Consider the following 13,719-nt stretch of genomic DNA (forward strand, 5'->3'; position numbering starts at 1 on the left):
AAGACAGTCAAGTTAAATAAATAAACAAAAAACAGCTATGCATTTATGGGGAAAACAAACAGAGTATGCTCATTAAAGATGCAATAATGGCAATAAACCTTCATATGTGAGCATTGGAATCTGATAGGAAGCCAAAAAGAAAGTGAAAATTCCACACAAAATCATGAAAAATCACATATAGGTGATTCTCGTGTCTTCTTGAAATGTGTTTCCGCAAAAAAAAAAAACAAAAAAAAACACGGCATAAGTACAGTTCAGTTCAGTTTAAATTCAATGCATTTGCAATTAATGATTACAAACTGTTGGTTTTGGAGAGCATGTAGGTACATTTTGGTTATTTATGTGCAATACATTACATTTGACTCGTTAAGTTCTTTATTTTTCTGTATTTCAGCAGTGTCAATGTTCAGCCTGTGCAATATGTATTATATCAAACATATATAGTACGTAATGTAAGAGTTTGAGAATGGCTTAGTTTATCTTATGATTTAGTATAAAGCTGGATACCATTTGCTTTTTTCCCTTTGTTTTTTGCATCAGTCACCTCTGCATTTAGGAAGCAACAAGATGACACTTTTATTGCATTCTAAATTGTACATCATTGAAATACTGTTATAATACTACCACTATTGCACTAGCTGAGAAAGTCCAACTAAACGTAGTGTATTGTTTGAGTTCAAATGTTTCTGTCATGCATTATGGCGGCCCTGCAAGCCTTTCACCCCCTGTTGTTACCGGTAATTATATTACGTCTGATATTTACTGAAAATGCAGTCAGAGAGAAAAGAGTGAAATCGGGCAGGATACAGAAAAACAGCAATGTCGTGAAAAAGGATACACAAAATAATACAAATAATGGGGCAAAGGGACTAATATTTAGCCGTGTCGCGGAGTGAATATTTAATCCTCCTAGAATACTATAAGTAACCTAAAAATATCTTTTCCACCAAGTGCCTATCACAAACCATTCGAAAAATCTCGCTAGCATCGTAGCCAATGCTAACTAGCCTGCATTTAAGACGAGGAGCTAGGCTAGTGCGCTAACTAACTCGGTGCTCACAGGGCATAGCAAAGGCTTAAATGCAGATCGCAGGCAGACAAATGTGAAAATTACTCACTCGGGTAAATACGTGGAGGAGTACGAGCTCCATTTAAAAACGCTGAAAGTGAGAACCCTGCTCTCTGGAACGGCAGCCATCTTGTTGCAGGAAGAAAAAAAAGTGGGGTTGGGGGAGGAAGCTAAAGAAGAGGCACGTTAGCTCTAAAAGATACACAACACCTTTTCTGTTCAAATATGTAAGGTGACACCATATTGCCTATACTGTTTATCATATTTGTTATATTTAAACCACGAAGCCATATCTTAAAACAACTCCCCAAACAATAACAAATCCATATTTTTACTCTACTTCACAATAAAATAGTTTTATTTACACACATATGAAGAATTCAGCTTCGAACACTCATAATAAATAGCCGAATAAGTATAAATCGTCTGCGTTAAGTCAGAATTTCTTACACGTAGTAAGGCTTTAATACAAATAGAAAAGAAAAAACGCATGCTACAGACAAAAAGTGCAGACTTGCCCTGACAAATATGGCGGCGACAAACACACGTCATGTACGTATAGCTGCGTGAAAAGTTAAAGACCCGCTTGCTGTAATTGTGTTAATTGAATACAGTACTCACAAAAGTTATAAAACATAGAAATGTTAACATCTTGAGATCCACGTTGCCTGTAACATACATTAAACCCCCAAATAATTTGGTTGAGCTTGAGTGAGTCATTTAACTACAGCCTACAAACTGGATGTGAACTTTAGGGGTATTTTATTGTATTTATTAATTAATTAATTACTTTTTTTATTTATTTAATTGTGCATGTAAATTATATGTCATTTTCATTTCCCTAACAGGATCAAATAAAGTCTATCTATCTATCTATCTATCTACAGTATTTGTGGTTAATCAGAGGCACTTTAAATGGTGTCAGGAGTGTGCTGGCTTCCATTTTACATGAGTTTCAGTGTCATGGGTAATTCTGAACACAGTCACATCCTCAGTTATAAAAGGTTGTGCATATATGTGCAAGTTTGCAACATTATCTCGGTTGTTTATTTTTACTTCCCCTTGCTAAAATGTTTCTCTTTTTGTCAGGAGTTGAGAATGACATAGGCCACATTTATTGTAGTGAAAGATTTGAAATTGACTTTTATTGTAGTGAAAGATTTGAAATTGCCTGGATGTTTATTATTATTTTTTTCATTAGAAACAAAATACATATCTACGTGACTGCAATGTCTTGCTGTGCGTCACCAAACATGAAAGCAATTTTGATTTTCAAAGAGTTTTGAAAAGCAACTTTTGGGATGATCTCAGCCTTTCACGAAACACCGAGTCAGTGGACACAAACACTGCAGATGCATCATCAGATGACTAATATATCTATTCCCGTTAAATGGCTCCCCTCTTCATCATCTTATTGTCCTCCAAGGCACGACTCATCTCCCGCATCATTTCAGTCCCCCACCCCTGCACCACTTCTTCTCAGAGGCGTGCCCAGTCCGCCTTGTGTTCATTAACTAAATGTCCCACTACAGTGTGAGTTTGTATCACTTTAATCAGATTTAGCCGTGTAATTCTTGTTCAATGATTTTACTGTACCTTGTTCATTGTTTGGAAAATTGGTCCATATTAATAAATGTTTCATGTAGTGCTCATTAATATCTTTACACAGTACAATGCAGTAAAGCTATGCTATAATACTGTGAATATCATTTATTTTCAATAACATATTGCAATGTATGCATTATTGTATGTTCTATAATTGGACTTATGGTACCAAGTAGCATATTCCTGAAGCGTAATACAGAATGCACTGTCACAAGTTTGCATGTGAATTATATTGAACTGAATAAGTATATTTTTTTTATTATCCGATGGGGAAAATGAATCTTTGAAACTAACACAATTGACGTGACAACATTGTTACATTTGTTTTGCTGAGCAGTGGAAGTTACAGGAATATGGCATTCAAAAGAGAAGAATGACCCTCTTGTTTTTAGATGTACCATTCGAATGAAGGGTAATATGAAATGTCGTGCCGTACCGTGCCATAAAGGCAATGCCAGGGTATAGCAACATGCCGCCCTGTTGTTGCATAAGTATTAAAGTGAAAAATGTCACAAATGAGCAGAACATGTATTTGTTTAGTATTCATATTAATTCGTAAATATTTATAATTATTTCTATCATGATAATGAGTAATCATTATAACATTATTTATTATTACTTTTAGTAGCAGTCTGTTTGGACGCTATTATAACTTTTCATCAAGTATCATAACTTGATATTATTTTGTTCCTGGTAGTGGAAACAGTCTCAAGAGTAATAATTAAAATTAATAGTAATGATTAAATATTATTTTTAATTGTTTATTTATTTTAGATAATAACTTATGTATAATTATAACCTATATTTAGTAGCAGTAGGTCAATATAGGGTGCTACAATTCTCGAATCATTAAAACTACCATGTTTTCTTTACACCTCGGATAATAATCATCGCAATCCATTCCTATCATCATCATCATTACATGAAGATGTATGATATGCAGCGTCATATCTTTGCAATGGCTACCGGTGACATCACCACACGGACGTTCGTCATCATTTCGGTAAAAGCGCCGACCCAGCCACTACAGTTTCTTCTTCTTTTAGATAATTTTTTTTAATACCCCTTTTCGCGAGAGGCCGTCACGTGGGAGGCCCCTTTAAGTTGCCATTGACGGAGGCCGGAGCGTGTCACATGGACGTGATATCATGACCGGGCAGGAACACAGCGAGCGAGGGAGTGAGGACACTTCTCACTTCTTGGGCTCGGAGGAGGGGAAAAAACGCGCTCAGTCATTACACGAGTGGGGGAACGAGGATACGGAACCCTGGACTCGGACTTGTCTGTTACACAATACACCTGCCAGCAGCTGTGACGCGCTTTAAAAACAAATTGACGGAGGAAACATCGTGCACGGTCCCGGAGCAGCGCCTTTTTGAGTGTGAGTGAAGTTATTTCTCCTAGCTGATGTGCGCCGGGCGGCTGCATGGGCGCTTCTGCCGCAGGTGCGTTTGCGCATATTCACAGTGGGATTTTACTTTGCTTTGGCTGTGCGTAAACGCTTTCGGAAAATAGTAATTTTCCCACCCGGGGAGATTACGTGTTCATTCTCTCGTTCGCCATCAGTGTCCGCATTCCAGGTGCTATTGCGCACATCGAAATAGAAGTAAACAAGTGGGAATACGGGGGAGAGGGCAAAAATAAAAAATAAACAAACAAAAAACAAACAAACACGCGTTTTGATCGTCAACCGCGTGGCCGCTGCCACGTCTGGAAATATCCCGAAAACATCCGCGAGGCCGAACAGCCAGGAACAAGTTGTCGTGCTTTTATTTATTTATTTATTTATTTATTTATTTATTTATGTATTCATTCGTTTAACTATTTATAAAATAAAAGCGAATATTAACTTAACAGTGTCTTGTGGGAATAAATACAAAGAACAGCCACTAAGTAGAACTTGTGGTTCTAAAAGAGAAGTTTTTCCACAAAGTAATTGATCAATTCAATAACCTGCACTCTGAATGGATGGATGGATGGATGGATGGATGGATGGGACGGATAGTCGGACAGCTATTAACTGAGTTTCTTGGACTTTCCCATTATTCTGAGTATTGTTTGATCCAATTATTGCACTACCATCCATCCATCCATCCATCCATCCATCGGGCTAGATAGCTATAGGTAGCTCAGGCTTCTGCTGGAAGGCAAAAATAGTTAAAAGTAAAGTAAAAGCCTACTAGAACAGCTGAATTTTATTTGAGGTCAATTAGTGGCAGTTTAAATAGTGGCAGGAGTAGTGCATGCGCATGATGCGTTGACTCCCATTTAACATGAGGTCGAATGTCATGGTTAATTCTAAACATAGCCGCATCCTCAGGCATACAATAAGAGGGTGTGCATACTTGTGCATCCACACTATTTCAGTTCATTATTTTTTACTTTCCCTCTTAAAAAAACCTATTTCCTTATTTTCAATTTAGTTGTACAGGTTACAGGAAACATTAATGGTGGGAAAAGTTTTGAAACACACAATCTCTCAACGTGATTAAAAGTGAAGACAATTGTCAGTTTTGGTTCTGATTTTAGCAAGAAGCATGAAGTAGATGTGCATGATTTGCTTTTGCGGGTCACGTACACTGGCTGTTTGTGGTATGCGCGATATGTGGGGCTGCACGGGGCAATGTGGATTTTTTATTTTATTTTTTTAAATTGGCATTGTCGAGCGATAGTTGTGAAGTTTTCCCCTTCACCAATCAAGGAAATGTATCACATGCCAATCCCTACCAGCCATTTTTTTTTGGCCCAGGTGGAGGTCAGTCTCTTAAATTGCAGTTGTACAGTGTCAATGCTTAAACAAGAAATTGTAATGGTTTTACAGAGGACTGTACAGGTCTGAAGAATGGAATTAATTTACTGTTATCTGTACGGTATGACCATAAAATTTATTGTGATTTTGTCTGGGATCCAGAAGCAGCCGTAGTGTTCGTCTCACTTGTGTCAACAAACCACTGCGACAAGCCTATGAATGCTATTATTCAAACATGACCTCAAATGAGGAAATAGTCAAGCTCTCTCTCAGTCAAGCTGTCTTAATATTTAATGCTAACAACGCTTCCTTCTTTGTAGAAACTTGCCGTTTTATGTAATTTGTAATTTTTTGTACTCAAGTTTTAAAAAACACTTTCAATAAAGCAACTGTGTTCAACGAGCCCCTTGTAAACAAAGTAACAAAATGTGCCCAAACGAGTCCGAGTAGTGGTGGCTGTGAGCCTCCCTTGCATGACAATGAAATGTGCAATAATCCTGTGGCATTAACCACTATTAATCCTGCCGCGTTTGCCTTCATGATAGACAAATCTGTCATCGTCATGAAGCACATTTATATATAATATCAAATCTATCTAATCTCATCTAAAATTGAGAAATTTCCACTGCTTATTCTTGTTGTTAATGCAGTGTATCAAGTTGAAGAATGAATGATGCAACCAACTAACTACCGTAATAGTGCTACCTGTAGCAAGTCCAGGCAGTGAATCGGCCAATGGCGAATTGGCGATATAATCAGCCACTGGCCGCTTGTATGTGCAGAGATGTGCATGAAAGTAGGACATAAAGATAAACATGACTCACAGCATGCCTCCCTGTGTATTGTGTAAGCACAGTATTGATGATGAAGTTACTGTGGCTCACAAGATTAAATACACTTTTTTAGGATTAAAACATCAACCGAGGTTTTGATAAATGCTACGGTGTAGAAAGTTTGAGAACCACTTGCAAGTCACAGCGCAAAAGAAGAATAATGCTGACTTGTGTTACTACATTTGGAGATAGTGTAACCAAAAGAGAACTGCGACTCACAGGGAAATGGAAGAATACATGTTGGCTGATACTTGATTGCCATATAGCCTGGCCGATGACATTATGATGTTTCTACATTCACAGAGCTTAAGAAGGTGGGATGGTTCATAAAGAGAAACCTTGGGTCACATGGAAATGGAAGAATACATGCAGACTGTGCTCATGAATCTATACCTATAGTCCTGGCTGGATGCTGTTTACAACTGGATGCTACAAACAGAAATATTCCTGCAACAACACCTCTCAGTATGACACAGTGTAGCTCTAATCTGCTACAACAAAAGAGTGCTTGATGATATAGTAGCTCTGTATTGTATTACATTGTGCAGGCGTACCTAATGTTGTGTCAATGTGTGACTTTATACGCGGCACACTCGAACTGCAGATTAGCTCCAAGTCACAAGTAGAAACAACACGGCCTGTGCATGTTCCTGTTTGTCCATTTTCCGCATGCACTTTACAAAAGACAGACCTTACCGTGTGCGTCACGGTCAGGTGTTTACACTCGCCTTCTTTCAACAAATAGATCTGTTTGATTCAGTTACAAATGAGCCTTTCGATCCTCTCTCAGAATCACGACAAGAAGCCCTTTCTCCCATCCCACATATTATTTGTAGCCCATTAATCTTTTCTTCCAATGTGTTTTTGCTGATAAATTGAAGTAAATGGGACAACAGTTTATTATTATTATGTTCTCAATGTGAGCGTAGCTAGAACAGCCAGCTGTGAAAGTTGCATTTCCGCTGGGTTTATGTGGTCATAATTAGCACCTCCCATGTGACTGCGAGAGCGAGAGAGTGTGCACGCGCGTGTGTGTACGTGCGAGCGAATACAATGCAATGCCGGGGTGTGCTTGTGTTTACATGACAGCCGACCAGCAGGGGAAGTGACGCAGGAGGCAGCCTTAAAGGGAAGGCGGCGGTGGTAGAGAGTTGCAGACATGCTGCAGATAGGAGTGAGAGACAGGACAGGAAGGGCAAGGACAACACTGCAAAATAAAACAGTATCGCTGACCGCTTGTTTTGTTGTGATGGTCAAGTGCGCAAACATGCAGTCCAAATGAGTCATTGGCCGTGCCGGTTTGGCCCCAAATGCGCATTTGATTATGAAATGTGTTTACCCACCCGCGCACTATAAAAGTAGTGACACAAGGTTGTGTTTGTTCAGAGCTTGGCCTGTTCCAGTTCAGAGCCAACTTTCCCCGGTTTGCTATTCACAGTGACCTCATCATCTCTCTGGCTCGCTTCCCTGCCGAACTGGAGCGCTCTCCAATTTTCTTGGCTGTGAAACCTTCATAAACATATTCAGCAAATGATACTTTACTAATAATTCCCTTACAAAGGGTTAGGCTATTACAGGCAATGACATGAATAAGAATTATGTTTACATGCCAAATAAAGCATACGTCCATAAGGTAGGATAAGATGTTTGCATGAAATCTGCAACCAACCAATCAGTGGTACTCACTACACGCACATTTGGTCCTCCAATAGCGATACAGCATACACTTTCTATATTCAGAGATAGTGGCTGTAAGGAGAAACATAATTAATAGGGAAGTGGAAGAATACATGTCTCCCGCGGTCATAGATTGCCATCTAGCCTGGCCAATGACGGCAGCAACAGTGAGTAGGCCAATGACAGTATAGTTTCCTCATTCTGAGAGCGTGGAAGTAGGTGGGCATAAGGAGAAAAGCAAGACAGAACAGAACAATAAAACCTGACTGAGACCTGTCAGGATTGCCATTTAGCACGGCCAGTGACTATGAACTGTAAGATGGTCAATAAAAGTGGAGTTTCTACATTCAGACATCAACCAAGAAAGGTTGGAATGAAGAGAAGCTCAAGCAACAGAAGAATACAGGCTGATTGAGGACTTTTGAATTTCGTTGCAATGCACCTGACTGATAAACAGACACAACTTTGTGTGACTACTTTCAGATTTGATCCACATTCTGGTGCTAAGATCAGAAGTCTTGGATAAGATTTGGTCCAGCATTAGACCTGTCATTGACATTGTGTCAGCATGCACACATGACAGTGAGCCCATTGTGTGTAATATTTGTCCTTGCCCTTCTATGGAATAATGAATTAAGTGTCTAAAGAGGAAGTGGTGCAATGATTACATCCCATGTGAGGCATGAATGTGGACAGCCCCGTACATTGGACTTATTTTTGTTTGTTATGTAAGGAATGATGACTTTATACAGTATATCACTTTACCCAGCCTTTTTGGTATGGATTCTGTGAGGTGTTTTGACACATTATACCCAGAACGGGTCTGCTCTCAAGAGGCAGATTCAGTTCTTGCTCAGCCGCAGGATGGAGGGTGACTCGGCAGGCAGACTGTGGCCCAGCTGCACAATATATAACACGACAGCAGAAAGCCAAGCTGATACTCTTGTTTGTGAACTGCTACAATGCTCAAAAGTAACCCATTATTATTATTATTTTTAAATCAAATTGTTTTGGCGCTGTATTATGGAAAATTGATGGCTTTGGATACACACAGACTGAAACAAACTAGAGTGCTGGCCCAACCCTCAAGTGCAAAATTAAATTACCAAGTAAACATTTTGTCTGCGGGCTAATTGAAACAAGTTTCCACCCATGACATTAGCTAGGGTGGGCAAAGATCCAGTGCTATACCTTTGCTACCATGTCAAAGCCAAAAGGTAAGTGGAGCTGCACCGAGTGTCGATGGATGCACACAACAGTATTAGCAGGAACCAAACGCAATGCATGACTGTTGGAGCCAATGTGAAGAGGGAAGTGGGCATATTAAAGGTTGTGATGGGGATACGCCGCGGTCGGAAAGGGGATGATATCAGAGCTTCAGTGCCGCTAAGTAGGCCAAAGGCACAGGGGAGTGTCACATGAACCGGCGCTGCTATGTTAGCTATTCTCCAGTGTCTTGTTCAGCTCGAGATGGGAAAGCAGACGGAAAGAGAGAGAGCGAAAGAAATGAAGAGAAGGATAGAAGGCCTCGCGTGCGTCATGTTTCCCATGCCGTCTGGCCCTTGTACATGACACTCAAAACCACTTGTCGACAAGGGGAAGTGTTCCTTTTCCTTGGCCCGGAGGATGCGGCGACCTTTTTCCTTAAGTGTGTTAACTTGTGCAGAAGGTCAGTAAAGGGGGAGTGGTGGCTGGTTATTTCCTCGGTCAGTGTTTGTTAGAGGGCACAGAAAGTTCAAACTCTTCCTCAGTGTTGAGAAGGGGGTGGCATTTGGCTTTATTTTTTTTTATGAAGGGTACATTGACGGCATGAAAACGGTGAATAGGGGAGAGTGGGGTAAGTAGTGCTAGCTTTTACTTAGAATTTCTTAAAGTGTATTACAGCAATGTCTCCAACTAAAATATGTTCAAATAGTTTAGGATGTTGTGCATCCCTGGCAGCAATCACTTTGGGTCTTCAATAAACTGTTTGCAAAATATAGCCTTAGAAAAAAAAAGTTGTTTTTTTTTGTGGCACAACTTGCCCCCAGTGCGGGTAGGTTGTGCCATTAGTCAGAATTCAGTGGGGTAAATTGTGCCATTGATAACTGAGGTTAAAAAAAAAAAAAAAAAAAAAAAAAAGATCATTTTAATCTCCCAAACGATAATGCTATATAAAAGGAAGAAAAATGTACAAAAAACCTTTGATTTGTAGGTTTCAGAGGCCTTTTCTTCTTTCATTCATTTTCTTTTCCTGTTCAGCCTTTTTATCTTCTCTTTCATTGTGAGCCTACTCCCAACTCCATCTCCATCTTTCCAGGTGTGTCAGTCTCAATTCTTGTTTTCACTTTCTTTGTTTACAATTCTGTTCTTTCTTTCTGTTGATTTTGACAAGGGAAAAATAACTTCTGTAGAAACGTTACCCATGTGAGCAGAACAACCTGATTTTTCACTTGGTGAGTGGTCGAGAGCGTTAGCCTGAGCCTATATATTTTTTTTCTTATCCCTATATTTTTGTTATGGTCATCCTGCAGATTTTTATCTGATGTATAATCTTCCCCTCGTTCACTGCTCTTTCCTCAAGAATTTAGGTAAAAGAAATTACGAAAGGCACATACTTTTAGTGATCAAATGCAAGAATACAGTTTACAACAACAATACAATACAATAAAGTAATATAGAGTAAATAAATCATAATTTAGGGGAAGTTGTGCCAACTTAACCATCTTGACCCTCCAATAACTGCTTGAACAGCGAGTGAAAAGCCAGGCAATGAGGACAGAAGGTTTTTGCTATTCAAAAATGCCGGGCCTCAAGAGAATCGCAGCAGAATGAGGTAATCCAAGACAATTTATAGTCCACACCAAAAACTTGACATCTGACTCCTTTTCCTCTTGATACTCTCTCATGTTAATGTTAATGACTGTTAATGAATCACCTTTGCTGCGTATAATGATTGACAGGTAAACAACCTAATGATTGGCTAAGTCCAGTGTCGATAGAAAACCTTCACCTTTAGTTGCCATGCAAAGAGGTGGAAGCTACACAACAGCATCATGAATCACCAATTCGAGGAGAAAAACATGCTGACTGTAGTGCAGCGTATGCTGCGTATCGCTGGCATGTAGAGAACCCACTGACTGCTTCACAGGTGAAAAAGAAAAGCCAGTCACTGACAGCAAAGAACATGCAAATAAAGTTAAGAAAGAAATGTGCAAGCCACAGAAGAATTCATGTCGACTGTGGTAACGGCAAATGCTGCATATAACAATTGACATAGAGGCTGCTTGAACAGTGGCAAGGAAGTATGTTGTTGACAGCTCGACTGAGAGGGAGGAGCCAAGTTTTGTTTGCGTTGTTAGTGGAAGTTACGGAGAGTCTTACATCTCCTTACCATCTGTAATGTGCCGTTATCCCTCATATTACTTCCCCCTCTTGACTCTCCCACACTCATAACCCTGCAAGTCTACTAACCAAATACAGTTCATCCTTGAGGCAACAGCAGAAAGGAGTGAGAAAACAATGGGGGCATGTAAAGACGCAAAGTCAGAGGACGCCAACACTCCTACAATCGTACTCTATAATAGCTCTGCTACCAGATTGTCTCTGTTTGCTTTAGGATTTATGTTTGCGTGTTTGTACATCCGTTTCAGTGTCCTTCCTGCATGGGAGCGTTTCTTTGGTCCGTCATCTGTGTTTGTCCAGCACATTGAGAAGGGAGGCGAGGTGAGAGGAGGCGGGTCGGGTGACTCTCCATAGCATCGGTTTCCCCAGTGACCAGAACCAAATAGACCAGCCGGACCGGTTCTCCCCTGTAGGGGGAAATGGCAGCTGATACTGTGCTTCTCACTACGGCAGGTCGTGGCTTTGCTAACTGGGCCTTCAGTGGGGACGTCTCGTATCATTTTAGTTCCAAGGAAGTGATTTGAAATGAGTTGAGGACTTTCATTCATCCAAGAGGAAAATGAAGAGAATACACTGTTGGGATTAATCTAATCTAATCTAATTGAATCCAACAAATATTAGAATGAGGTTGTATTTTGATCGTGTTTATCATAGAAGGCCTTGCTTGCTATGACAGCCCACCACTAGGTTCTGATTCCCCAGAAACCCTATTACATAGCCTGTTTACAGTTTTTTTTTCATCCCCTGCGGCAACCACAACCACTTTTTTTATTGAGCCACACCACAGCTAACCACAGCTCCTTTGGTGCGGGCTAGTTTACAGACGTCAGAACAACTGGCCTAGATTTTTTTTTTTCCCCCCCACAATTGGACTCAGAACGTTGGCTGTTTATAGCCATTTCCTCTGCTTCCCTTGAATGGGAGAGCAGAGCAGGGCACTACTTCTCAGAAGAAAAGTCCACTTTCCTGGATTTGGGACAAAGGAAAGGTGATTGAATGAATAATGTGCGTTCGTTCATTTCTGGTTATTACTGTGGCGGGGGTTTTCTAGGTACTACTTGTCTTTGGGGCTTTTTTTTGCAAGTGACAAGTATATCTTGTCACGTCCGTTGTTATGGAAGTAATAGAAGTCGTAAACATCATCTAGCTGTGCCATGTGCTAAAGGGTAGAGATGATGGAAATGTTACATTCTGATTACCATACCCAAATGTACCCAAATACACCCAAAATTAATTTTGAAAAACAAAACAAAAAACAAAAAAACAAAAACAAAGACACAAAGGATTGCAATGTGTGATTTTTGATACAAATAATGGATTGCACTTGTATAGCACTTTTGTCTGCACCTTAGGAAATTAACAGACATTTTTGAAATTACAAATTGGAAGCAGCAGCAACTCCAGTGAAGTTTCATGCGTGCAAGACTCAGACATGGGCACAAGTCTCTAAGGCCAAGTCTCAAGTATTTGACTCACAAATCCAAGTCAAGTACAAGTCCCTGTCCTGTGAATATGGTAAATAATACAATACATAAAAAAGTATTTTTATATCTAGTACATAGTATATAAACAGCGGGGATGTTTCTATTCATGCCTTGACCTACAGAGTGCAGGTATACCTGATGTTTTGACCGGGCAAGTGTACTGTGCATGTCTGTTTTCACTGCATGTGTGTGTGTGTCTGAGTGTCTGTGAATATAGTGGGCAAAGTGACCAGACGTCTTTCTTTCTTTCTTTTTTTTTTAATTTAATACAATTCTTCTCGTCTTTTCCTCTGGCCTCAGTACCTCCACCTCCCACCGCCTCACTTCTTCCCTGTTCCCACGGCAACTCACGGCTGTTGGTTACATAATGCCTGCCCTGTCAGCCTCTGCGTATGTATGTGCGTGTGCGCGCGTCTGTATATGGGTGTGTGTGTGTGTGTTTGTCCTTTATGTCGGCCCCCAGGCTTTGGGAAATCAAAACATGCGACTTTCAAGGATTTATTAGCCTGCGGGCTAATGCGTTACTGATAGCATTAACACTGACTGTACATAAATCCATGCGCGCGTGTGTGTGTAATTCATTCAGTAATTGCCATTTCATTCACATTAGATGGGAATGCTTGAGTTTGGAAATATATACCTCTCAGCTGTGCATGCTCGATTTATGTACGACAGGTTGTTAACGCTTATTATGGTTCACAAATTTATGTTACGGTGATAGAAACCACAAGCATGCGTTTGAATATTTAGTCGATATACTCCATTTTAACTAATTTGCTCCCAAAAACGTATAAATAGGTTCTATTTTAAATATTACCAGTGTCCCATAGATGTAATTATATGTTGTTGTTTTTTATGCTAGAGCATACAGAAGGCTTTGATGCAGCCTCTGAACTGAAGAGAACAGTTGAAGCATTG

The 13,719-nt window shown here is 40.0% G+C and overlaps 1 protein-coding gene across 4 annotated transcripts in view; it reads right to left on the reverse strand.

Annotated features, from left to right (window-relative positions):
• The window catches only part of mkln1 (muskelin 1, intracellular mediator containing kelch motifs), a 115,291-nt gene that overhangs the window by 11,466 nt on the left and 90,106 nt on the right, over positions 1–13,719 (reverse strand). For 2 of the 4 annotated variants that reach the window (XM_077499156.1, XM_077499154.1), the window contains exon 1: positions 1,119–1,571. The exons of the other annotated variants lie outside the window; for them this stretch is intronic. In XM_077499156.1, coding sequence (XP_077355282.1) covers positions 1,119–1,198 — 80 coding nt within the window. In that variant the 5' untranslated portion in view covers positions 1,199–1,571. Of the gene's footprint in view, positions 1–1,118; positions 1,572–13,719 lie in introns of those variants that run through there. 4 annotated transcript variants of the gene reach the window in all.

This window comes from Festucalex cinctus, chromosome 16 (genome assembly GCF_051991245.1).
Source record: "Festucalex cinctus isolate MCC-2025b chromosome 16, RoL_Fcin_1.0, whole genome shotgun sequence".
In the NCBI taxonomy this organism is placed as follows: Eukaryota; Metazoa; Chordata; class Actinopteri; order Syngnathiformes; family Syngnathidae; genus Festucalex; species Festucalex cinctus.